Source organism: Micropterus dolomieu, linkage group LG03 (genome assembly GCF_021292245.1).
Source record: "Micropterus dolomieu isolate WLL.071019.BEF.003 ecotype Adirondacks linkage group LG03, ASM2129224v1, whole genome shotgun sequence".
Classification (NCBI taxonomy): domain Eukaryota; kingdom Metazoa; phylum Chordata; class Actinopteri; order Centrarchiformes; family Centrarchidae; genus Micropterus; species Micropterus dolomieu.
Genome location: NC_060152.1, coordinates 8,257,226 through 8,284,953, shown reverse-complemented (window position 1 = coordinate 8,284,953; position 27,728 = coordinate 8,257,226). Strand labels below are relative to the sequence as shown.

Genomic DNA, 27,728 nt, shown 5'->3' with positions numbered 1-27,728 from the left:
TGCAGCTAGCTAGAGAAGTTCAAACACTGGCTCCTTTCTCACCTTCGCAGATGGTTTTGGTAAAGGTTACAGAGATGGCAGTCACTTCTGAACAAGCATACAGGCTTGTTCAAAGTGTTGTTCAATGTGTACAGAGCAGTTTGCACAGGTTCATGTAAATTGTGTTATGTTTGTATCATGAATCCCTTTCAGCCTAGATTCACGACCCACCTACTGACCTGGGTTAAATGCATGACACACTGAACAGGCATTTTTTGACAGCAATTTAATTTAATGATATTAATATTAAAACAACGTGTAACTGACTCCCTGACTTGTTTGAAAAAGTAGCAAGTGAGAGAGGAGAGAGAACACGAATGCAGCTTATAACTTTATGTGGAACTGACATTATCTAATGTAATTCTGTGTAATTCTGTGCTTAAGCATTGTGTATATTGTGCTACAGTTGCAGGCTTGAGTCTCTGTGAACTGTGATAACCAGATATTGCATGCATCAGTCTCTTATGAATCAGACAAATGTGCATCAGATCAGATGAGCGTCTGCTGAAGCCTCAAAGGGCTCAATGCCTGAATCATTATGAAAAGTTATGTGGAGTCATGCAGTTTCTACTTAATTGCAGTAATTGGTAATCTCATAATTAGATGCTAATTCCTTATATTTAACATTTTTTACTCCTGAGCAGTCATATAGAGAGAGATTCATTCAGTAATGTTAGTCAGAAGGCGGAAGGTTGCTGGTGTGATCCGTGGACCAGCAAGATGAACATGGGTGGGTAAAGTGAAACAGCAGCACTCGCCCCTGCCTCATACTCCCTAACTGCTCCAGTGGCACTGCTTAGTGTCCGACAGATAGGATTGTGTGAGTGTGAACAAGACGTTGCTGAAAAAGATGGACTGCCTCTTAGCGACACTTTCCTAGTTAAATAAAGAATTCTGTATATTCAGCTGCAAAACGTGGTTACTCTCTTGGCTAGTACTGATTTGCCTCATACCAGTCTTGTTCAAAGTAGGGCTGCAACTAGGGATTATTTTTGTTATCAATGTCCACATTATTTTCTTGATCAATTTATTAAACGTTTAGTTGATAAAATCATACATTTTTGCTTGAAAAATGACTGAACCGATTAGTGGATTATCAAAAATATAGTAACATACATTTTCTTTCAGTCGACTAATCATTGCAGCTTCTAGAAGACAGAACACTTCCCATTCCAATCTAATTTAATCTTGATTAATTAAGTTAACTCTAACGATAGATAACCCACCTTTTATTACATACTATATATATACTGTATACTGTACATAATATATATACATTCTTTTTGTCAACAAATTCCACCAAGACATGAAATATGATCTGACTAAGAAGTACTGTCTATGTTGCCACAGCCTGATACATGTTACTCCCCTTTTCCGTAAAGTTCCTTTGTTGACCAAAGAATGCTACAAACACATCAGAGAGCCACATTGTTGCATCGGGTGACTTGTTCCTTCATTACCACGAACACATGCAATGTTCTTTGTTTTGAGTCAATCCCATCCTGCTGCTGGAAATACCAATGTGTATTAATCTGCTGCAGAAAATAGCAACAAATGCAGTACTCTCTCATGTTTAAGTAAAGTTTGCAAAAAAGTACAGTGACCAGCTGTTTTAGGAAATAATTTCTTTAACAGACTTTTTGGCTGGGGAAGCTGGAAAGTATTGAGAGGCCAGTTAAGACATTTTTGTTTTTGGTCTTTTCATGGGAGTTGTTTGCAATAACAAAAAATCACCAGCATTAATCTCATAACCTTATTGTAGTTTTGGCCAGTGTATGCTAGCATACCATTGTATCCATTATCACAATTCAGCCCTCACTTGTCACTTGTAGATCTCTTATTGTGTTGATGCTTTATTGATGCTTGCATTTTGTTCCTTAAATGTAATTCACTTTGGATAAAAGCATCTGCCAAATGAGTAAAAGTAGAGACGATGGCACCAGAAGCGTTTTCTCTCTTAACAATTCTTTCTCTGACTGTGTCCGTTTAGGTGCTGGACCTCCGGCTGATCGGACAGTTGTGATTGAAGAGTACAGGTTCTTGTCTCAAAAGCTGTTTGCTGCTGTGTCCGTCTTCGCTGGCCTCGGCATCCTGCTGGGCATCGTCTGCCTAACCTTCAACATCTACAATGGCAATGTCCGGTGAGTTCGCTAACACTGAAAGAGAATGAACGCATACTTACTCATTTAATTCCCAGGCCCACACTGATGAATCTACAATACTGTCTTGTGCATTCATTAGAGCTGCAACAATTAGCTGATTAACCAATTAGTTGATTGACAGAAGATTAATTAGCATGTATTTGAAATTATTATGAAAAGTACATTTTTAAGCAAGATGCCAAAAAGTTAATAGTTTCAGCTTCTCAAATGTAACAATATGACTCTTTTCATACAAAATTTACATTGTTGTAATTGAATATCTTTGGCTTTTGGACTGTTGGTTGGACAAAAGAAGACATGATGACACGATCTTGGGTTCCAGGAATCAACTAATCAACTAATTGAGAAAATAATTGGCAGATTAAAATGGAAATAATGAGTAGTTGCAGCCCTAGTACTCATTATTATATTCTGAAATTTTGTTGTCATATTTTATATTTCAGTGGGTGTTTACTGTATGTTTTTGTCAACACATTGTAGATGGATTCTATTTATTTTTTTGCTGTTCCACTCTTCATGTTTGGCCTACCAAGAGGCAAGGGTGATGAGTGATATCTCAGACAATTGTGAAAATAAAGTTGCCCTCCAAACAGGGAGGTCATGGTTAAAAGGATTGATAGATGGATTAAAAGGGGGTGGCAAAAGTTAAAGACACGGTTTTGTTACATGAAGGTCAATTGTTTGAGGAGCTACATTTGCTCTGAAAATCTGAGCAGAGAGTGGAAATGACTTCCTGTAACAACCTCCAGATGCTCCGGCAGAGCTGATCATTCGCTGTGGTTGCACTCCAAGTGTGAATGTAAGTATTTGTAGGATGTGAGGAAAAAATATGTTCAAAAAGACATCCTTCCCTCGTTTGAGGTTAATGTAAACGCTAATGGCACTGCTGCTTCTCGAGTTTAGGGACTACAAAGTTAGTGATTGGGGTGTTGCTTTTCTCACTCTAGCAGCAGGTTTCATTGTCACAGCTTAAGCACAGCTCTAGACCAAATGCAAATAGACTTCCTTTAAAAAATGCCTTTTGATCTTGGATTTCTAAGCTTAATGCATGTCTGTGAACCCGGCGCAGCATATCTCTGATGTCTTTTTAACATAGTATTTTTATGTTTGACCTGGGTCAAAGTGATTTAAAGTCCCATAAGTCCATGAGCTTATCAGGAGTTTTTCAGAAAGCTGGAAAGGTTTGTTCTTTTGGGGATCTCTGGCTGACTCCAGTGTGCCAGTCAGTCCCTCCTCTAGCTTTGATTATATTTCAAACACAGTTTTACCGAAGGCTGCTCTTAGCAGCCAAAACACTGTGAGTCAGATCAAATCAAATTTATTCAGTAAGCTGTTTTTACAAAACAAGTTTGCCACCAACTGCCTTGTTAGTGGACAAAAATACATAACAGATCCACTTTTAAAACAAGAAAAAGTCAAACGCAATCAGTCTCAAAGGAGCAATCCTTTGGAAACTGAAACCCTGTGACACAAGGAATTTCCCTCCCTCCACGGAGAACTGAGTGGAATATCCCTGACCTTTGTTTTTATAAGACATCTGGGTAAAGAGACAGAGTCTGTAGGACTCACGGAGGATGAACAACGAAATGTTGAGTGCTAATTTGTGACAAACTTAAGCATGTTTATTAATGTACCTGCTTTCACAGATCATGCATGACACCGACCTGGCACCCAACCATTAAAGGTGCAGTAAGCGATTCTGGAGAAATCCAACACTATGACATATACTATGATATAGAACGAATAACAACACAGCAACTAATGTAATTAACATTAGATAAGTTGTGGGTAAGTATATTGTTGTTACATTTGCTGCTGTGAAGCTAACATTAAGCCAACAGGCAGAAATGACGAGAGGGTCCCAGAGCCAGCACAACAGCCCCAAACAGCAATATTCACAGCTCCCCTGCTGTTATAGCTAACATCACAACAACAGCATGTCTTGGTAAACTAGAAAGTAAGCTGAATGTCCGTGGGCAAGTCATTTAACATTACCTGAAACACAAATCATGGCTGTAACGGCTGGAATAGTGTTGTGTGACTCGTTGTGAGCCACTTTGTTTCCTATATATATAGCCAGGGCTGTGGACAAACTTTTTTTTCAGCACACACACAGAATAGACAGCTTGTGGACCCTGAGGAGATATTCGTTTAATTTAACACAAAAATTGTATTTTGGATTAGAATTGCTTTCTCCACCTTTAAAGGACCAGTTTACCACGGTCAAAGATTTGCTCTGGAATCCATCAAGTCACTTCTCGGACACAAAGGCACTGACTATATAATGCAAAATTGGAAGTACACTACCTCATATGCGATATTTAGTTAACAATACAGGAAAAATGGGAAGTTTTGCTGGAACAATAGAAACTGAACCAATAGGAACAGTTTACACATATCCACTAATGTATGAAAGATACAGACAACGTGTTTAGTCTTGTTCAGTAGATAATAATCTCTATAAACTGATCTCTGCATATAAATGCATGGAATGGACAATATTTTGGTATCGGAACCGACCTGCTAAGCACCAAACAGCAGACAGACACAGTTATTGACTCGCTGGTGAACATAGTGGAGCATTTAGCATCTGAAGAGCCAGATATTTCCCTCAGGAGTTTTTGGAGACAAACAACAGCTAAAAGAGAGTGATGTGACTTAAATTCACCAGGTGGCCAGAAACACAACTTAATGTTAATAATGTTGTTCTGCAACTGCTGGATGTGTAAATAAGCAACTCTTCGCTAACAAGTTCGCCAAATCAACTTAAAAGGTGGCCGAAACAATCTGTTGTTTCAGATTCAAGGATCAGCTATTGTTATTTTTGGCCAGTGATGTGATATTTTGATGTCTCCAGTGATGCTACAGGAAAGTTTCATCACAGAATATCTTCCAGTGATCTAAAACAGCACTAGCACACATCAGATTGTGGTCCCTCAGAATCACACAAAAACTCATTTTATTCAAAAAATATTCAACAACCATTTAGGGAGAAATCAGAATCAGAAATCCACATCCACATACAAGAGATAAAAATGCCAATTATTCTTTGAATATTAGCCTCAATCAACCATAATTCAAAGCAATCACAAGACATGGTGCATAATAAGGGAAGAAAGCAGGACTTCACCTCACCTCACATCATATTTATGGTTTGTGACCTTCTTATATACAGTCTATGTATGTAACAGCATTAAAGGTTTTTCAGAGGTATCTAAGGTTGGATTGGGGCCAGTGTGCATGTGTGAGTGTGTGTATATGTTAATATATGTCACATATGTTAATGTGTTTGCATTCAGCATGATTGTGTGCTTGTACAGTAAATAGGCAATGTGGCCTCAGGGCAACACAAGGTCAGGTCAACTGGATGAAAGAATAAAAGACACACCTACTGCTGCAGGAAGACCGTGAGCTGGAGAGCAGAGGAAAGCTTTGTGGGTGGCTGTCATGGTTCAGTGCAGATTATGTTAAAGTCTTAAATCTCGAGTTTTTGAGAATATTACTGAGATTGTCTCTAACGTAGCATTTATACAAAAAATACATTCCTGTTAGGATTAGTTGTAATAACTTTGGTATGGCCTTAATTTTTCATCAAGTATCATCATCAACTCATGTTTTACCTGTATTTTGGATTATGACAAAAAACCTGCAAAAGAAATTTATGTATTATTGATAATATTCCCTTCAACTTTGTTTTTAATGCTATTTAGCAAATGTTAGCATGCTTAAACCCTAAACTATGATGCTCATGAGCAGTGGTGGGCAAGTTACTGAGAAATTGTAATAACTTACTTTTTACTGATTACTTCTTAATAAAATAATATTAAAGCTTTTATAACTTTTACTTATTACTAGGGATTAATAATAATAATGATAATAATAATAATAATAATAATCTTTATTTGTAGAGCACTTTTCAAAAACAAGTTACAAAGTGCTTTAACAAGTGTAAAGACAATAATACCCAAAAACAATAATACAGAAACAATACAAGATAAAAGCAAGAAAACATTGAAAAGATTAAAATACACATTTAAGATAAATATAAAATAAGTAAAATAGAATAAAATAAAAGGGATAAAATAAAGTCAAATAAGTTCGGGAAAGGCTCTCCTATAAAAGTGTGTTTTAAGAAGGGACTTAACTCACTGACTCAGCTGACCTGATTTCCTCGGGCAGGCTGTTCCAGAGCCTCGGGGCCCTGACAGCAAACGCTCTGTCCCCTTTAGTTTTCAGTCGAGACTCTGGAACAGACAACAGACCTCTGCCCGAGGATCTCAAGGTACGTGCTGGTGCGTATGGGACTAAAAGGTCAGAAATATAACAAGGCGAGAGGCCATGAAGAGCTTTAAAAGTGATCAATAGAATTTTAAAGTCAATTCTAAAACATACTGGGAGCCAGTGTAATGAAGCTAAAATAGGAGTAATGTGGTCATATTTCTTTGTTCTGGTTAAAAGCCTGGCAGCTGAGTTCTGGACAGTCTGGAGTCGATCAGTAGATTTTTGCGTTAAACAAGTGAAAAGGCTGTTGCAATAATCCAGGCGTGATGAGATGAAGGCGTGTAAAATGGTCTCGGTGTCCTTAAAATTTTAACATAGATTGAATTTTTGCTATATTTCTAAGTTGATAAAAACATGATTGAACAAGCTTTGTGGTGTGCTGCTCGAAATTTAAATTACTATCAAACCAAACACCAAGGTTCTTTGCCACAGGCTTAATGTGATTTACTAGGGAACCAGCAGATGGCAGTATTGGTTTTGCCATCTGCTGGGACCCGATGACCAGGATTTCTTTTTTGTCTGAGTTCAGCTGAAGGAAATTATTTGACATCCATTTTTTAACTTCACAAAGGCAGTTGTTAAGTGAACTCAGCATTCCAGGGTCTGTGGATCTGACTGGCAAGTATACTTGTGTGTCATCAGCATAAATATGAAAAGAAATGCCATGTTTATGGATAATATGTCAAAGGGGAAGCAGATACAAGGAAAACAAAATGGGTCCTACGACCGACCCCTGAGGCACACCATATTTAACTGGACAGAACGAAGAGACATAGTTGTTTACTATGGATGTGGGAAAAACTAAAATTCCCCAAAACTGCTGTATATCTTTAACCTAATGACACAAATTTAAGCTATTCTGTATCCCCTTTTGATAATAATTGTAATAACTAGCTTTCACTGTGCCTCCCATAAAACTATTTAGAGCTTTAAAAACCTCTGCTACAGGCAAATGTTTGCTAAGACGTTCACCACAACAAATCTCTAAGGTGCTGCTTCTCAGTTCCTTCATTGTGCATTGAACGAGTGATGTATGTATAAGCAGTGAATGAGGTTTTACTGCTTTTCCTTCCTCTTCTCCACAGATGACGGAAACAGGGAGCAGGAAGATGACACATGTTTTGTGGGCCAGAGGTCAGGACGAGCCATTAGGCCGCTTGGCAGCGGTAAGACTGGTTAAAACTCTTTTTATTTATTGCTGTAGTTGATTAAAATAGAAATGCAATATTGTGTCCAAGTTTTACATTGCCTGAAATTTAAAGCAATTTAAGCTTATTAAGCACCTGTGTGATTGAGCGGTGGTAGGAAACACGGAAGTGTCTGGTTTCCGTCTGAACAAAAGCCTGCTGCCAGGAACACAGAAAAGACGGTCTGAAAAAAAAGTTCTTGCTAGCCGACAGCCTGCTTCTTGTTCGAGAGGTTCTGCTCCTGCAAAAACAACAAATCACTCCACCTGCCTGAGTTCAGTTTCTGAAAGGTCACTGACATTAAGGATATTGGCTTAATAACCACAACTTCAACTTTTACATTTAAGGGTCCACACACGGTCACATGGGGCAGAAACCTGCTGCTCTCTTAACTTTGAAGAATGTTAAACGTCTGGCCGTCAGTGACGTCTCTTTCTTCCACGCCTGAAGGCAAAATGTAACATCACTGTTTGGGGTTTGGCCAAAGGAACCCTGTGTAAGTGTTTACTCTTTGGTTTAAAGGCCCTGAAAACATATTTCCTTGCAACAGTCTGTAATACTATCAATCAGATGTGATCAGCCGAGCTTTTGGTGTCAAACTAATTATGTTTTTTTATCACAAAACATAACTTTTAACTTAAAGCAGGTGTAATTAATATGTGGATAACAGTATGTTTATGTAAAATGCGTTGCTCTTGGTGGCAAATTCATAGAAACATCATGTGATTCTGTAGTTTCTTTCAGCTCTACTGGGTGTTTTAGCTTCTTTCAGCTCATTGTTTTGTTTTTCCGACTTTATATTTTTGTTTCTCTGTCACCACTCTCATACTGTCTCATAGGCAGCTGTTGCACACGACCTGCTCAGCAGCCAGACAAACATCGTTAAATACTAGCTGGTAAACAATGTGGAGCATCTAGCAGCAGAACAGGAGTTGGTGGAGACCAAACACAGAGCTAAAAGCAAAGAGGATGTTGGATTTACATCCATCAGGTGGAAACACAATTTTGGATTAATGCTAATGTTCCGTATTTGTTACAGTTCACCATATCAGCATGTGTCAGTGATGTGTCCACAGCTTGTTTCCGTCGCCCACAAGTCACCAAAAAATTTGTTATTGCAGGTTTGAAGATTAAATTACAAATTGTACAAGTAATAAAAAGTGGCCTTTTTCTTCTTCTTCCTCTTCTTCTTCCAACTATGGTGTCGCATTACTGCCACTTTCAGGTCTTTTCAGTCCAGTCACCCTCAGAAAAAAAAAACAAACAAAAAAACATTTCCTCTCTTTTACACCATCTGCACCTTCTAATATACTTTTAAATATTTTCTCTACCCGCCCTATTTTCTGTAACTGTGTTATCAGAAAGTGGCCTTTTTAATTTACAGTAACATGCTGGATTCCATTTAGCAGCTGCTTCAGTTTCAGGGTCTTGATTTTGTGGAAGCTGACTCGTCATACTTTGACAAAAGGTCTGCTGTGGAAAAGGCCTATTAAATATGAAGAACATTTTTAAACTAACCGATGTCATGTTGATTTGTTCATGCTGCAGTTAGTCAGGAAAAGCAGAACTTGACCTTAATCTTGGGACCGTGTTAAACAGGGAGGTTAAAAGAGTGACCACCCTGTAAATGACTTTCACTGGAGGATTTACTGACTTTTCCGTCACTGTCGTAAACGTGTCCACCTCTTCACCTCTTTTTGTCAGTTCCCTCCCTGCAGTCCCGTCTGTGGGGAGCACCGAATCAGAAGAAGAGGAGCAGCAGCTTAAATGGCGAGAAGCTCAACAGCAAACCAACACACCTGGGACTTCAGGAGACCATTGCAGAGTCTGTGTACATCGGACGGCCGCTCGTGCACCGTATCCTTCCCTCATTGTCACTCCAGTTGCATAATTACATGTTGAACTAAAAAGCACGCAGGTTTGAGTCCAGCCCACGGCCTTTTGCTACATATCATTCCTTCTCTCTCTCTCTCTCTCTCTCCCACATTTCATGTCTCTCTTCAGCTGTTTCTATTAAATAAAGGCAAAGGCCCAAGATATGTATGTATAAAGCCACCCGTGTGCTGCATGAAGTGAGTGTAAAATTTAAAACATTGTAAATAATAATAATAATAATCTTTATGTGTAGAGCAAATCAAAAACAAGTTACAAAGTGCTTTAACAAGTGTAAAGACAATAATACAAAAACAATACAAGATGAAATATTCTGAAGTATTCATTCAAGACCATCTTAAATGCTCTTGCCTACATTTATACAAATTACCCAAAAACAAAAAAATATATAATTACCTGTAGCCTGTAAACATAATTACTTTACCTTGAAAGAAATTATCAATGTCTTCCTGACCCTTGAATGTCTTACAGCCATTTACATAACATTAAAAGTTGAAACACATAACCATTTGTTATTAGTTTTTATTCTACTGTAGTTTGCCCTACTGGATACCTTTTTCTATTAGACATACTATTTCTCCTTAAAGCAAACCCTCCTGACTGCAGTCCTCTGTCTTGGACTGTGTGGAAAACGGTCCTGGAAGCCGTGGCTCATCTCTGGAGTCCTCGAACTTTCAAGGTATGCAAGCTCCCCCTTCTCAATGAATACTCGTTCCCATTCATACTGATTATGTTTAATTATTTTGCAAATTAAAATTAAGTCTCAAAACTGTGCGCAAGTTTGTGAAGATTTTTGGACGCCTTTTGGAAAAAAGTTTCAGTTGTGTGGAGTTTTGGATTTATCTAAATCTAGAGGCTGAATTGTCCGGCAGGTTTTATTCTAAGGTTGTTCTAACAGTTTTTTCTTATATGGGGACAACATAATATAAAATATCATTCTCGCTAATGTAAGGATATGAATGGAAGTTTTGATTTAGAAGTGGAGGGTCATATATCGGCTATTTATAAATTATTAGCTGATATTAAGGTCACACGCCAGGTCCAAAAGACATACAATGGAAAATAAAAATATATCATAAATAAAAATAAATGAGTACCAAGTAAAAAAAAAAGGAAAATCATTAGTTGCAAAGACTGTTGTCCCCCAGATAATGTATTATTTAATTTCAACAACAAGGTAATTCAAAGTGCTTTACATAAAACATAAAGGCATTATAGGGAATAATTTTTAAATGGGGTAAAACAGGACAGTAAAAGTCACAGTGCAGCGTACGATATTGATCTACAGCCTTACATTTAATTAAAGGTCAGAGGTAAAAAGAAAAGCCTTCAGTCTTAATTTAAAAGAACTGACAGTTTCAGCAGACCTAGACATAGTAAAAAAATGTTCAGAAGCTCTCTTACATTTCTAAATTGTTCAAGCATCTTCAAGTACATAAACGCAGTCAGAGATCACAGGCTGCTTGCTATACATTTATCTAAAACAAAACAGACTCGTCTCTTCTGAGTCATTCAGGATCTTGTTTGTTTTAAGATGTCAGACCTGACTATAAGAAGTGAAGGCTGCGTTATGAAAACATAAAGCAAAGATAAATATCGTTTCAGGATCTCATCCCCCTCCTTTTATTTCAGCTTTGCTGTGCTCAGTGATAGAAAATTCCAAAATCGATGGGAGAAGGCCGAGATGAGGAGGAGAACTTTTGTTTTGCTGTACTACCTTCTTCGTTCACCCTTCTATGACAAATTCTCTGAGTAAGTATCTCTGGATGTCTGGTCGGTGGTGCACTGTAACCAAAAATGTACAAACATATTTAGATTAAATGATTCATTGTTTGGTCTGATAAAACAAAAGATGGATAGATAAAAGTCAGCCAATCAGTCAGTTAGCAGTCCAAAACCCCAAAGATATTCAATTTACACTCATAAAACAGAGAAAAGCATCAATTTCTCACATTTTAGAAGAAGGAAACAGATAATATTTGACACTTTAGCTTAAAAAAATACATAAACCGTTAATTAATTGTCAGCCAGCTAATTCAGCATTTCAATTTCATTGTATTATTGGATAGCAGCTTGAGATGCAGCATCTTGTTTTCAAGGGGGTCCACGCATACATAATACAAAAACATAACAAACCTAGTACACAAACACTAAACCCCCCCATAAATAAACGGAACGGTAATTTGGACATTTTCACTTAGGGGTCTTCACTTTTGTTGCCAGCGGTTTAGACATAAACGGCTATGTGATGTGTTATTTTGAGGGAACAGCAAATTTACAAGCTGCACACTCACTACTTTACACTGGAGCAAAGAGTCATTTCTTCAGCCACATGAAAAGATTTCATCACATATTTACAAAAATGTGAGGCGTGTACTCACTTTTGTGAGATACTGTAGATAACCTAACTCTGCAAAAAGACGTAAAGGATGAATGAATTCAGTTTAAAATATTTGTAAAATAGCAGAAGAGACACAATTGTTGGTGCTTAAATTGTCTTTGAGCAGTTGTGGCATTGTTCCTCATCTGCAGGGAGAAGATCCTCTTCCTGCTCAGACTTTTGGCCGATCATGTTCCAGGAATAGGCCTTGTTGCACGTAAGTACTGTAGTCATGTCTGCTGCACGATGCTGACGTCTACAAACCCGCTTTCTAAAGCCCCTGGAAGTATTTTAAAATTATGACTTACAGACAGTTACAGTTTGGAGGAAAAACATGCTCAGTTAGTAATTATGAGGAGTTTAAGAAGCATTTGTTTATGTTCTGACACAGAAATGAACTGTAATAAACACATCCTACCTTCCTGCATACCTTCCTGTCCACCTGCCTGCCTGCACGTACTCTGCCCGTGCACTCACTGCGCATGAACATGTGTTTTGTCAGTTGAATTCTTCAACCCTCAAAATCTCATCATTTCAAAGTCACATAGTTTGCCTACAAATACACTTCAGTTAGAATGATAAAATCATGACCCAAGTATAACTGACTACCGTCGTTGCGACTTAAAAAGAATTGTAAGAGTTGTATTTTATGAACAGAACTCTTAACTGAATTCTTTCTGATCAGCAGCTCCATTCAGTGTATTTCCAATCTATTATCCCACTCACATATTATTAGTCCATAACACACCGGTGCTTGTTTTGATCCTGCTGTCGTCTGTCTGTTCAGGCCCTCTGATGGATTACCTCCCCACCTGGCAGAAAATCTACTTCTACAACTGGGGATAAAACCCGCTGGAGGTTTTTGGATCTCTGATGTTTGCAATTCAACAAGGAAAACAGCAAAGAAAGGATCGTTCAGGCCCAGGGACAGAGACACTTGCCTTAATTCCCCATAAATCTGATAAAATGATGTGGAAATGATTACCACTTTCAGCGAGGACCTTCTTATTTACATTTATTGATTTAGAAGGCAGTGTTAGCAATAAACAGGACATGATTACGACTTTATGTTCAGTAATCAGATTTTTACCGTTCCTGACAAGACTGGTTTGATTAATGCTAAAATTTTTGCTTCGTGCGTCAACTTCATGATTTATGCCAGTGTCTGTCTATACTGTGACAGTTTTTACGTGGCAGAATATTTTTGTAAGCAGTCTCTTATCTTATGGTTTCATTCCATTCGTGTCATCTGTCAAAATCTGCAGCATTGTTTGTCCAGAAGAGGCTGAGCAATGATGGAGAAGCAAAATCTCAACACATCATTTTCACCAGCAGGCACTGAGTTTCTACTTGAATGTTGGAGAGTTTTCCTGCAGAGATGAGGGCGCGCGCACACACAAACAACTGAGCTACTGAAAACTACCGCTGGAAACAATGACACAGGAGAGGTTTTGAATCTTTATTAACATACCGAATAAGTTTCTTTTTGTAGCCTACAAATAAATAGTTTAATGTTTCATCCTTTGAGTCCACATGTGTGTTACTTTTCGGAGAGTTTATCACGGGTGGGACATACACAGGCATGGCCACGCTAGGAAAAAAAAAAAATTTTTGACCATCTGATCTATCAAAGAAAATTACAAACCGGTTTTCAGACCTCATCAGGCCTTTCAAAAACTTCTTGAATGTCAAGTCTGCCGGGAACACACAAGGGGAAGGTACTGGGGTTTAGCTGCATCACAATCAGGAAACTGGTAAGAGATGTAAGCTGTGACACCTCGCTGAGTAAGTGGTTTATCACAAGGGTTCATACTAGACGGCTTTTGTTGTATTCACTTGAAATTCAGTTCAACAGTATTTGAGAAATACTGAAACGGTTCCTTTTCCCGAAGACAAAAGATTTTGTCTCAAAATCTGTTATATGTACAATCATTACGATTTGTTTTACACCGTGAATATCAGGAATATTTTTTCATTGGCCAATAAGTCTGAAACTGAGCAGAAAAAAACCGTAAACTTTCAGTCATCAGCCTTCCAAAATAAAAGGTTAAACTACTGAGGGAGGAAAAAAAAAGGCAGGAAAAATGTGGTGTTTTTTTCGGGGGTTGAGGTACACCGAGGCAGACTTCAGATTCAACCCGCAAGACATCGAAGTCAGACGCCTTCGAAGGTCGTAACATGGTGATGCATAGTCTAAACCGTGTCATGGTTTTATGGGCTGGGACTCTGCACGTTCTGACTTCAAGGATCAAGTTCTCCTTATTATATACATACTTTAAATGACACTTCATGCTCATTTGATGTGTCTCTTTTTTTACAACTACTGTTTGGGTTTAATCACTAATTTCTAATTCGTTTGTCATGTATGTTGGAACACGAGTGGGCCGGCCGTGGCCAACAAATTAGACGCTGGACCACTTGTGTGTTCAACCATTTTTAAAAAGACAGATAATAAATAACCCTAGCAGCTAGGACATCAAATGTTTGATGCTCCAATGTTTCATATACTTTCACCCAGGCAGAAATGCTCAGAAGTCCAAGCTCACAAATTGTGTGAAATCGTCAAGACAGTGCTTTATGTAAATGAAAAAAAAACAACAACCTGTGGACAAACTCTAGTGTAAGTGTACAGCAGCGACACTGAATGCAAACATTGTGGATTTGTTGTTCAAATTAATCCTTAAAGTTGAAAATATATACTGCAACTTTTTTAATATCACAATGAAACAAAAACAAAGAAACATCTTAAGAATGAAGTATCTGATAATATCAATCAAAAACAACACTTTATGTATAAGGAATAAAATGTAGTAGAATTAACTCCGACGTCAGTTTGAAAACTAAGACCAAAAAAAAAAAAAAAAATAAAAAATATCTCAACAGTAAATTACAACTTAACTCTTTGTTTAGAAAAGATTACACCTTTCAATCGTTTCCTTTATGAAAATAAAACTCAGGAGTCTGCAGATGAGAATGAGAGAAGAAAACGCTGTCTCACTCCTGTAAAATTGTCTCTAAAAGAGGACGAGCGAGAGGGACGATTTCTTTTCCCCATGCAATCCTTTCTGCGTCCCGTCTCGCTCTCGTCCCATCTACTTCGCCAAAATGCTTGTGTCAGTGAGGAGGCTGGTTGGCTCTACACAGGCGTTAGTTAGCATGTCTTCCCACAGGTTGCTGCTAGCCTCTCGGGGCCGATCAGTAGGAGCCGTAGCGATCCTGAGAAAACATGAACAAAGCCAGAAAAAGTGAGCAAACATTTGTGTAGAGGCTAACGGGAGATATCCAAACGACAAGTCCGTTCCTCAGTTTCCCCAATTTAAAAAGGATGACTGATGTCCCACCTGGATTGTATTCATGACACCGTTGGCGAGGACAGCCATCTTGCCCGCTACGGTCTTGACTCCTTGTTTGAATTGTGCGATGTCCGGGCCGGAGGGGAGCACACTGTCAAAGCCCGACGCCCTCCCTGAGAGCAAGAAACACAGAACTCGTCTCCAGCACTTTGTGTCATAATACCATACGTAAGGTTTGTTTTCAGTTTCAGCACGTGACATGAGGGAAGAATTTAAAACCTGTATATAAATTAAACAGGAAACATTTATGCTATCTCTAACAAATTTAACAATTTAAAGCACAAAACCAACAGTTAATGCCTCTACTAATAAGTACTGAGTGTCTCACAGCCTGATGTCTCCTCTTCCTCTCAAGCCATAGAGCTCCATGAAAACCCACGTTCCTTCATCACCACGACACACACTGCACTTTATTCTGACTCGCACCGTCCTGCTGCCCCTTTATACTCACTAGAGCTCCACATGTGGATTCATCCGCCGCTGAAAATAGTCCCTAACAAATACACTATTTCTTTGTTTGTTTGATTAAAAACTAAAGTGTCAAGTTATCAAAACTAACAGACTACAGACATTGATCCTGACATGAATTGCTGTGGTCGTTTCACGGGATTTTGGGGACACTTAGTAAAGTACAGGATAACGCCAGCAAACACGTCTTACCTTTATGGTCGCTGCCGTCCCCGAACAGGTCAGCTGAACTGATGGAGGTGCTTCCAGACATGTTCTCCAGTCTTGTCTTCGCCTCATACTGGGAGAAGATCACAGTCAATAAATAAACAGGTAGAACAAAAATTTCTGGAGGATGTATTATTGCTTGAATTCACAGCGGTCAAGAATTTGAACGTAAGTGAAGTTTAGTTATTATTCTAAACTGAAGTGAAGATGAGGTTTCTCACCTCCGCGCTGCTCTCCCGGCCAAAGAACATGTCCGAAGAGATCGCCTTGGCATTCGCAAACTTCTGTCTGGCCTCACTGGACTCGGACACCGGAGCTGATACCTCTGCTTTTCTTCTGCTGGGAAGTCTGGATTAAACACAAGACCGCATGAGAGCTGCGCCCAGTCCAGTGGACACTAATACCAAACAGAGGCTGAACGTGTGCGTTTGCATGAACATCTGTGTAGATACCTTTCTCCAATTGGCTGAATACTAGAGATGGTGACCTCCTCTTTGGGGTCCTCTTTCTCCAGAGCCCAGGAGGTGGTAAAGGAGGCGGTCCCTCCCTCAGTATCCCACCTGGATCCAAAACTGTCACCCACTGTAAACGGGTTGTCCTTATATCTGAAACATCAAGCACAACAGATTAACAACAGAGTCCCTGCTGGGGACCTACTTCATCTTCTTTTTTGTGGTTCAAGTACAAAATATTTCAATCTAGCAGGTTGAGTGATTTAAACTGAAGCCAGTAAATAAGTTGGTGCAGTTTGAGAGGCGTCAGACGTACTTCGGGGGTCCAGAGGTGAAACCCGGCTCATCAAACATGTCCAGTTTGGAGCGAGAGGAGGACTTGGCTCCCACAGGAGTTTCCTGCTCAATCACCTGCATCTCTGACATCACTGAGTGAGACACAGCACTGAAACAGGAAGCACACACATGATGATTACACATTCGCCACCACTCAAGCCTCAACCATGATGGGCGATACGGCCAAAAATCACCATAAAAAACACTATCACGACATATGTCAAATCATTATTTCTTTCAAGTTTAAAGGCTGATTCTTGCTCCTGAGTGAAAATTGAAGAAACCAGATGGTTAATTATGTGGTTAAACTTTTCTTTATGGTCAGAATGTGACAAACACTTGATGCCAAACAGCGGATCACTTCGCAAGTCTGAGTTACAACATTCAAAACTATTATCTTTTTCAACAAATATGATTAGTTAATCTTTTTTCAGGCCTCTTTTTTCAACAAAATAAATATTTTCATAGAAAAATTAGGTGCCAATTTGTTTGCGATTCAAATGAATTAAAGCAAACATTTATTATCGATATATTGAATAATAATGTAATGCGATAATTATCATTATCGTTTTATTGCCCAGCCCTACTAATGGCCCAGATGTCAGGTTTAAGAAAACGAGTACTGTTCCAACTAATGAAAGTTGATCATCTGCAGAGAAACCTCGGCTAGACAAAAGTTTGTGTTCGCCGTTACCTCCTGTTGCCGAAGCCCATGCCCAGTCTCTCGGCCTGCTCTCGCTTCTTGCCTTCCAGGTTCTGAAGCTTTTTTTCCTCCATCTTCCTGTCGATCTCCAGTTCTTTGTAAGCCAAACGCATCGAGGTCACACTGTAAAAGCCACAACGAGTGACGTCAGCGCGGGCGGACTAAGAGATTTTAAATCACACTTTCACCTCATAACAGTGTGTGTTTTGTCTCTTATTTTGAAAAACCTAAATTACAGAAACAACAAAGAAATCTGACCGGAATAAGCAGTGAACTTTTTATAGTTCAGGTCATTTAAATTAATCCTTGTTTTAACGGAGACCTACACAAATGAAAATAAGAGAAATCAGATTATATGTTTGTATTCCTTACATGGACTCCTCTGCTTGCTTCTTGGCCTCAGCGGCCTGCTCTTCTCTCAGCTTCTCTGCTACTTGAGCCTGCTTCTCCACCTCCGAGAAACTCTTGCTGCTCACCTTTTGGGCACCGAGACCTTTCTTTGCACCGAGCTGCAACAGTGGGAAATGTGGTACACAGATTAGCTCCAGGTTAAAGTTAGATATTACAGGTTAAAGTGCATCCTCTGGTCAATTTAAAGCCACCTCCGCTAATAATCACGTGTTTTGTTTCCGTTCGCTGTGATGTATGGCCTTCATTGTACGGAATGATGTACACACGTTCGTTCACATTCTTCAGCTGACGCAAGGAAACTCTCAGTGCTCACATTAAACAGGCCATAGAACTCTTTTTAATTAACTATACCAAGAGTTCAGTACATGGAACCGACATACCGTGAGCTTCAATCTCTGCGGTTTCCTCCTTCAGATTTAAATCTCGAACATGCAAAAAGCCCCCCGGAAAAACAGGCGCTAGATGTTACATAACATCTGGAATGTTTACGTCCCCAAATGTTACACAGACCAGCCCACATTCCAGAGAAGCAGTCATACGTCTCATTAAGCGCTTTTACAGTTAGGAAGGTAAGGTAAATATTTTCTGGTTTTCCCTTCAATGTCCTCCGGCTGCTCTGTCTCAACTCTGTGATTTATGAAGGCTGCTGTACCCCCCCGAGCGCAAAGCTTCCAGGCTGGCAGAATCAGCAATAAGACTGCTAGCTGCAAGGCTAACTGTGCAGCTAGCCGTCAAAGCTAACATGTGTTTTTTTGAACATTAAAGCATGTAAACATTTTCTAGTAGAAACCCTAAATACAAGTATAAACCTGAAGTATTCTACGGCACCTTTGAATCTCAGTGTGCATCAGTGGTTACAGGAACATTTAAAATGTGAACATACGAGCAGGATTTATTTAGTTACGTCGCAACTAGTTTTTTTGGATGAACAATACACAAAAGTCATGTGAAAACATCAAAACCAGTGACGTAGGAGACATTTTGTCCAGCAGTTAAACTTCTGAATGAAAAAAAATTTGAATTTGAAAAGGAGGGAGAAAGAACAGAAGTAATTTAAATCATTTATAACCCAACTTTATTTTTATTTTTCAAACACATCAGACATTATTCTGCAAAGCAGTATGGGATGTTTACTGCACCACTCTAGCATTGCATCGGATTGACGATGGACAGTTATAACATAAGGTCAAAATCAATGCAGAAAAACAAGAACTATTGCAAAAACCCTGCATACATTACCCACAATGCAACCCAACCACCAACAGTTCAGTCAGGGATTCTTGTGTGCAACGGTAGCTTTTATTATATATGCAGTAGTTTCCCCCAAGACCCGTAAACAGACTTAGATATGTAAAATCTGAAAGAGTTCCCTTGGTGTGGTGTACCAGACTGGTGAAGTTTATGTGCCCGTATTTTTACGGCGTTATGTCGTCTCTCATGTTCCATGTGAGCAAAGTGACCATCACATATGGCAGCTCCCAAAAAAACACAAGGTTTGTGGGTTTGGTGAAAGTATGACTCAGTATGACTCACCCCTTTTTTGGCAGCCATGGGCTTCTTCTTTCCAATGATGGAAGGCTTCACATCTGTAACACAAGTGGAAATATTAAAAAACAAAAACACACACACACATATATATATATATATTTTACTTTTAAGCCTTCATTCAGCCAACAAGGCAACTTGTGAACTTTTCAAATTGCCTGAAATCAAAGCAAGAAAAACACAGCAGCTCAGAAGAAACATGGCTTTTGTTGTTTTTTTATTGTTAATTTCCAAACTCAGTTGAGGACATGTAAGTCAGAGAAGCACATTTAAAAGTGAGCTTTTGACGTTGGTCTCACAAAATCACCAGCAAGACGGACAGTTTGAGAAAGCTCTCATAACAAAAAGGTGTTAGTCAGTCAGTTTGACTTCAAGTGTTCATATTTAGAGGAGGGCAGGGACTTAAATTCTTACACTATGTCATCTTTCAGCTACACCAGACTATTGTGACTGATACTATTATTAGGTCCCATTTGTCACAGAGATGTTAGCTTCAGACTTATGCTAGCAGCCAAATACTTAACCACACATGGAAGATACCTGCAGGGATAAAAGACACCTTGACAATGACAGTTCTCATTTTACACAATGCAGCAGTCTTCATTGACCTTGTCTGACTGAGAATACCAAGATTTACGTCAAAAGAACATGTTTCACAACATGTTCTCACCACAAATAGCTTTAACACCATCACATGCCCTCCTAAGTGAGCTATTTCCATTACGTGGTAAGCAGAGGGTGGGAGAACGGAAAGCGGCTGATGAGATGTCAATCAAGCAACAGAAACATGCGTCTGAGGTATAAACCAGCCAGCGCAAACAACAATATGCCCACACTCGTCACCTTTGGGTGTCCCAAGTGATCCGTCCAGTGATGACAAACGCATGGAGTCCTCTACACGACAGGACAAACCAGTGACCACAATCATTATCCAAAACACAGAAGAAGCCGCTTTAACATAATCAATAAAAATAAAAAATGACTTTCTACACTTCTTACACTAATTTAACGTCCAATTTGACATTTCAACACGTCACTTTGGTCTCGTCGAAACTGTGACTTTATTCTTTGACATTTGACAGAGGTCGTCTTGCGTGCATTAATTACAATCATGATGGCGGCTCAGCATCGTGATGTCCGTCAGCCATCGCCGCTGGATGATCTGCCCAACCCTACTGTATACTCTGCGCCCTCTTATGGTGATTCACTGCTTTTTTTAAAAAACTATTTGATTGCTGTTTTATACCAAGAGAGTAATTTTGAGAAAATAATCGCTGATCGCAATAAAAACGATCCTTTTCTGAACGTCTTGGAAATAAAAAGTGAGATACTGAGACACTTCTTCTTACTCTGTCAATATAAGCGATAATGTTTTCACCTTTGATGGTCTTCTGAAAGTGAAAAGTTGTCAATCATGTTTGAGTTAAATGGGAAACAAGCGAAGTGGGTTCAGGTATTCTCTTGTCTTTGTGCAGATAATTATTGCAAAGAATTTAAGGATTATTGTTTAACTCTTGGAGATAAAATGTCTCTGTAGTGAAACAATCACTGCTACTGTCACGGACTTATCTCGAGTCTAAAGCACTTTCTAACTCTGCATGAATGTTTATTATTATTATAGCGTTGTCATATACAATGAGTATATTCACACACACTCACAGATAAAGAGACAGAAAGACAGAGGCAAGTATGACCATCTGAAAAATTACAACAGGTTTGTGCCTTTACGCACGGAGGCAGACTCACCAATGGAGGCTTTGGGTGATGTGCTCAGACCGTCGATGCTGGGTCCTTCTTCTGGCTCTAGAAAGGACCAAATTAAAAACATTTCAAGCAACACAACAAAATATTCCTAACTCTTACTCCACAGCTTGCTGAATAATCTAAATTGAGTGTCATCTCCAGATATATTAGGCTGATATTTCAGCTTCAGTCAAATTGGATACACCCAGTTATGTACTGCAGAATCTACGTACCGATATCATTTCAAAAGAGATCTAAAATTAGACAATACCATTTATACTGATATAGTTTAATGTTGAGTTAATTAATATGTTTTGTAAAGTCCTGCCAGCCCCCCCCCCCCAGAGCCACAAAAGACAACTGTTTTCAGAGGCTGAGTAGTTCTCCTCATGAAAATAAAATCGGTCAAGTGCACCTTTGACAGTAATATATAGGTTTCTTTTACTAACGGTTGTCATCCTGGCCTTTGGCCGTTGTGTCCGTCAGCTGTGGAGTGACAGTGGCTCCATTCTGCTCTGGCTCAGAGTGCGGCGCCATGCTCCAGTCGTTAGCAGGCTAAAAACATAAAAAATAAATAAATAATATTTTCAATTAAGTGTACAAGAGTTCATAAAGCCAGGTACATTCAAAACGTACACTATATCAGCTGTGGTAACATAGGGTTAGGGTTACTGCAGTACAGGTATGTCAACAATGTGTTATTAATGCAGGCTAAACACACTACGCCATTTAATGGTGATTATACTTTTAGTGTTTTTACAGGCAAAACCTACGCAGTTGTTATTGATACTAATTCAATTCCCAGTGACTTTTACAGTTACCACCTTGGTCACAACACTTTAATTCTCAAATTAAAGGGATCCTTTTCCAAAATGTTTGAATATATTTATATAAAAAATATAAATTTATATAAAAAAAACTATAAAATACATACATAAAATATTTGCCAAAATGTTTTTAAACTGTTGAATTTCAATATCAACCTCAAATAATTCCTCCTTTACTAAAATAATTTTAAAAACTAAAATATTCATGTTCCACAAAAAAATATGAAAAATAAAACATTCCCGCATATGAGACTTTTATTTATTATCACAAACTAATCATACTAAAGACACAGCAGGTCATGACCTTGCAAAAACAAACCAACCAGTGTATGTTCAGCAAAAAAGTCACTCTCTTTCTTCTCAGGAGCCGCCTGAGTGCCTCCTGCAGAAGAGTCAATCCACAGCTGCAACAAAGAGAAGAAGAGTGTTTGTTATTACTACGAGACAACTCCACTGATTATGTTCACACAGGACCTGTGTTTGTAATACTGCCTGTGATGTGATCATCACATACTGTTCACTACTACACACCTTGGACTCTGAACTAGATCTGCTAACATGGCTCGGACACTGATAATCACGAAAGATAACCACTCTTATGTAATTTGTCCACCATCCACAGGACACAGGTTCATTTCTGTTATTTCAACTGAGTGCGTGTTACTAAACAGAAACATATTGCCACTCAGTTGTTTTTTGGTAAGATTGCTTCAAGCTTTTGTGCTTTATTTGACAGGCACAGAGTCGGTGAGAGGGGAGGGATATGTGTTCGTAATAAAAGACACAGGCACCTTAATGCAAACACACACTGCTCTGAATGTTCCAGGGCCAATAAAGGGTTCACTGAGTGTAGGGCTGCAACTAACGGTTATTTTCACTGTCAATGAATCTGTGGATTATATTCTCGATTAATCGATAAGTGGTTTGGCCTATTAAGAGTCAGAATATGGTGAAAAACGTCGATCAGTGTTTCCCAAAGCCCAACAAGACGTCCTCAAATATCTTGTTTTGTCCACAACCCAAAAGAAATTCAGTTTTCTGTCATCGAGGAGCAAAGAAATGAGAAAATATTCACATTTAAGAAGCGTGTATCAGAGGGGATATTTTTCTTTTTTGTAAAAATTACTAAAACTGATTAATCAATTATCAAATAGTTGGCGATTAATGTAATAGGTGACAACTAACTGATTAATCATTGCAGGATTAGCAAGGATTAATAAAGGCAGGCGTGCTGCGTCAGATGGCATGTGTACTCCTGCAAGTTACAAACGGGCTGAAATGTGGTTTGCTTTCATTGCCACAGAACAAAAGTTGAAAGTTCATTTGTTAGATGTTTAGATATAATAAACAAAAAAGGCAACTGCACTGTAGCTTTATCGATAAAGCCCAGGATATAGCCTGGCAGGCGACTGCTGACTGCATCGATCAGACACATGGTCTACAATGAAGTCATGATTTAGGCTACATGATAAGACATTTCCACGTGAGCGATACTCACATCTGTGCCATATTTAGACAACGCAGCATTTGCTTGCTGCCGAATCTTCTCCCTGTACATCTGGGCTGCACGACTGTTGTACTTGGCGTTGGTGTCATTTGTGGAGCAGCCGTGCTGGCGGAAGAATGCAGTCTTCAGACGGAAGGAGAAAGTCATTGCATTACATCAAACACCACAGAAATCTGCCCAAACAATACTATCAAATTACACTGCATAGAACATGAGTCATTAACATAATAAACAAATCCAGTTTTTAATAAATTTTCAGTCTGACTTACCGCATTGGCATTGCCTCCAACCTGCATACATCTAAGCTGAAACCAGTTCCAGTTAGAGTCTAACTCTGTGGACCTGAGGGAAAAGGGGAAGAATATGGAGTCAACACTCCAGTATGTGAGGTACACCTAAGTACAGCCTTACAAAACACTAAGAGTCTGTGTAGTTACGTATAATGTGTTCACATGCCACATTCCTCTGACCACGGATGGTAGCTGAAATGCACACATTGTACCTGGCAGTGAAGTAGGGCTCAAGCTTTTCTCTCAAATCGCTCAATAAAACTGTCAATCAGGAACACTAAGGTGTTATGCTGACAGCTATGATCATTTTTGTGGTACACTGAAACCTACCGGATGAAGCTTAGATGCACTCCCAGGGAGCGGTGGATGCCAGAGCAGTCAATGCACAAGAACACACCATAGGATATACTCGCCCAGCTGGGGTTTTTGGCAGCGCAGTCAAAACATACCTGTAGACAAACAGCATATACATTCAGCTGTTATGAAATCCAGAAGTACTCAACATGGGAAGGGTAATTACACTGTTCCGAAGCAACGCAACAACCGTGAAACAACAAAAACATGTCTAGTGAGTAAAGCATGTTACCTGCAGTGCACTGCATGTTTTTCTCTTCCATGTTGTTGTTAAAGGTTGAGTACATTATGGTTACAGTAAAGGCGGGCTGATGGTGTAGCATGTATCTGATACATGGCAAGACTGTTTATTTTTATTAAGGTAGCAACTAACGACTGTTCTCATTATTGATTAATCTGACAATTATTTTGTGTTTTATAGACCAAGTGTCCGTCAACAGAAAATACAAAACAATGCTCATCATGAATTCCTAAAGCCCAGGTTGACATATTCAAACAGCATGTTCTGTCTTTTGGACCAATAGTCAAAAACCCAAAGACATTCAGTCTACTAGAATATCAGACTTAAAAGACTAATACTCAGCAGCTGAAACCACTGAAGTTTTGGCATTTTTGCTTATAAAATAACTTTTACCAATTAGTCCATTATCAAAATTGTTACAGATTCAATTTCTGTCCATCAATATATAGCCTTACCATTTCATCTTTAATTTATGTAGCTGGCGTAGGCGTCCAGTGGCCTAGTGTTTAAGACGCATACCATGTAACCACAGGACCAATGCTGCATGTCATCCCCACATTTCCCTTCATCTCAACCATACTTTCACTTTCACATTATGGCAAACTGCCATGAAAAGAAAAGAAAGTTTGCCTCAGAGGTCTAAACAACCTGATTTGCCTGAACTGAATAAAAAAAGAGATCCTCATTTCAGATAGGGAAAAACCTCAGAAGAGCAACAGATTTGGAGAAATAGTCATAGAGTCTGTGCCATATGTAGAGTAGAGCTCTGGTTCCCATCCACAGAGACACTTCAATTAATTTAAATATTAATACAAAAAGTGTATCACTATAGTGATCATTTGTTTAAAGTCAAGTGCCAACTATAAAAACACACAGACATTGCGAGACGAAACAGCGGAAGCAATAAACGCAAATACATCAATAACCATGGAAAACCCACTATAATAATAAAAACAACCGGTAATCACATTATGGGATGAAAACTAAAGACCAAGCCACCTTGAGATTACAGCAAAAAATGGGGAAGTGTTGAGACATCTTGGATTGCCCACAGTGTCTTTGTGTGTTTCTTTCTAGTAGAGCTGAAACACTTAGATCATTTAATCTACTGTCAAGTAATTCACCATATCAGTAATATTTTCTAGAAAAAATGCCAAATGTTATCTTCTTACAGTTTTCTCAAAAGTCAGGATTTGCTGCTTTTCTCTTTTGGATACGATTGTCAGACGAAACATGACATTTGAAGTTTTCAACTTGGACTCTTTGGCCTGTCACTTTAAAATCCTATAGACTATAAACAATTAAATGAATATTCAGGAAATGAATAGGAATATTAATGCGCAATGAGAATTATATATATTATATATTATACTGAAAAGGGGTCAAAATGACCCTTTACATCCAAGACTACCTTTTTCTTTAGGCTCCCACTAAGACTAAACATAACCTGCCAATCTGATTCACACTGTTGGACACCTTATACCCAGGCCTACAGCACAGTATAAACCACTTCGGGTTAAAACTATAAAATCAAAATGTAGATAACGTTACTGTAAACTATTATTAAACTGAACATATGGCTCTGGCAGGCAACCCTTCCAGCACACTGCTAGCATTAGTCAAGCTTTTTGTCAAGCAAAAAGGCCAAATATTATCTTGTTGCAGTTTTCTCAAATGTGAGGATTTGCTGGTTTTCTCTCTCGGGTATGTGTAACATGTATTTCTTTGCATTTCGTACTGTCGATCAGGCAAAACAAGAAATTTTAAGTTCTCACCCTTTGATTCTTCCTCTGGTCTGTCATTTTAAAAATCCTATACACTTAACAATTAATCGGCTGATGATGAAAGTGACTGGCATATTACTGTATAATGAGATATAATAATACGTTACAGCCCTTATCTTCCATTATTTAAAATATATATATTGAAAAGGGGGACAGTGACTCTTTACAACCAAGATTACCTTTTTCTTTAGGGTCCTTTTTTACGAAAAACAAAACGAGCTAATCTGATTCACACTGTTGCAAACCATATACCAAAACCCCCATCACTATAAACTATAAATCAAACGTATATAACATTTCTGTAAACTAATATTAAACCGAACATAACGGCTCTGAAACCGCTAGCGACATATGGATCAATACCATCAAACGTTACGATAATGTGTAGCTAACGTCAACATTTTTACTAAACTGCGTGTCATATATTTTAGATATATCTTAGAGTTTAGTCCAACCAGTTAACACATTATCCTGTAATTTCCCTAACCTAGTGTGGGTTAGGTGCTTAGCTTCCTCGGCAGACACGAATCGTATACGTGGCCTTTATGTTTGACTGCTTTACCGGCAGACTAGCAGCCGTTAGCAGCCGTTAGCAGCCGTTAGCTCCCGTTAGCTGTGCAGCTAGGCCTAGCTAACGTTCAGTTAGCCGTCCAGCTCATCGCTTCTAACGGGACACTACGCGCCGAGCTGCCAACACAAGCCGCATTAACAACAGATCGATACGCGCACAACGGCGGCGTCTGGTTCGGTTACCTTGTTTGTAGGAATGGATCTTAATCTTTTGAAAATGGTTAAGATTTCGGTCTTATTTGGTTCCGTAGCCATCTTGCCACTCTGACAATTTCCAACAAGTGGCGTCACTACGGATCCCCGCGTGCCCCAAATCGATCAAACTCGATTTTGTCCTTGACACGTAAGATTCCTACGTAAAAAAAACAAACAAAAATACGGTTTTAAAAGTCAAAACATTACTTGTGCGTAAGCTGTAAAATAATTAAAAAATAGATTTCTCCATTTTCACAATTATTTAATCATATGCCGTTCAACTAATTAGCATTAAGCCCTTAACAGGATCAAACAGAAAGATTAGTTTATGTCCTAAGTTTCCATAGGCAGGGACGTGCACAGACATTTTGGGGGGCAAGGGCTTGAGTGGGGGAAAAAAAAAAGGGCACCACTTCTATTTAAAAATTTTTTTTAACAAAACGTTTAATATATTAACACAACTCTGGCTTCTTTACAGGTTTATTTTAATTCCCAATTCCCTCACACTCATGCAATTGTTGAATTGGCTACTTCTTTAGTATTCACATGGGGACACACACACACACACACACACACACACACACACAATAAATGATGGTGACAAAGACGATTAGTTATTCAACAAATATATTTGTTTAACAGGGAACCATCCACCATTGTGTCCCTGAGCAAGACACTTAACCCCTATTTGCTCCAGAGGCGTGCGACCTCTGACATATACAGATATTATTGTCTTTACACTTGTTAAAGCACTTTGTAACTTGTTTTTGAAAAATGCTCTACAAATAAAGATTATTATT

The 27,728-nt window shown here is 38.8% G+C and overlaps 2 protein-coding genes across 3 annotated transcripts in view; one reads left to right on the top strand and one right to left on the bottom strand.

The window, feature by feature from the left end:
- The window catches only part of gabbr1a (gamma-aminobutyric acid (GABA) B receptor, 1a), a 107,123-nt gene that overhangs the window by 41,836 nt on the left and 37,559 nt on the right, over nucleotides 1-27,728 (top strand). Inside the window, exon 15 of the mRNA XM_046044020.1 lies at nucleotides 2,030-2,180. Coding sequence (XP_045899976.1) covers nucleotides 2,030-2,180 — 151 coding nt within the window. The remainder of the gene's footprint in view (nucleotides 1-2,029; nucleotides 2,181-27,728) is intronic.
- On the bottom strand, nucleotides 13,388-27,051 carry arfgap2 (ADP-ribosylation factor GTPase activating protein 2). 2 transcript variants are annotated; one of them, XM_046044018.1, is made up of 16 exons: nucleotides 26,917-27,051; nucleotides 24,115-24,233; nucleotides 23,764-23,836; nucleotides 23,486-23,617; nucleotides 22,311-22,391; nucleotides 21,610-21,715; nucleotides 21,164-21,220; nucleotides 19,406-19,458; nucleotides 17,834-17,970; nucleotides 17,453-17,584; nucleotides 16,739-16,867; nucleotides 16,423-16,575; nucleotides 16,192-16,318; nucleotides 15,956-16,043; nucleotides 15,284-15,408; nucleotides 13,388-15,158 (listed from the first exon to the last, which is right to left on the bottom strand). In XM_046044018.1, exons 1-16 carry the CDS (start codon nucleotides 26,986-26,988, stop codon nucleotides 15,138-15,140), a joined length of 1,605 nt encoding a protein of 534 aa, XP_045899974.1. In that variant the 5' UTR covers nucleotides 26,989-27,051; the 3' UTR covers nucleotides 13,388-15,137. The 2 variants fall into 2 exon arrangements, with proteins under 2 accessions (XP_045899974.1, XP_045899975.1); XM_046044019.1 differs by lacking the exon at nucleotides 26,917-27,051 and adding an exon at nucleotides 26,651-26,671.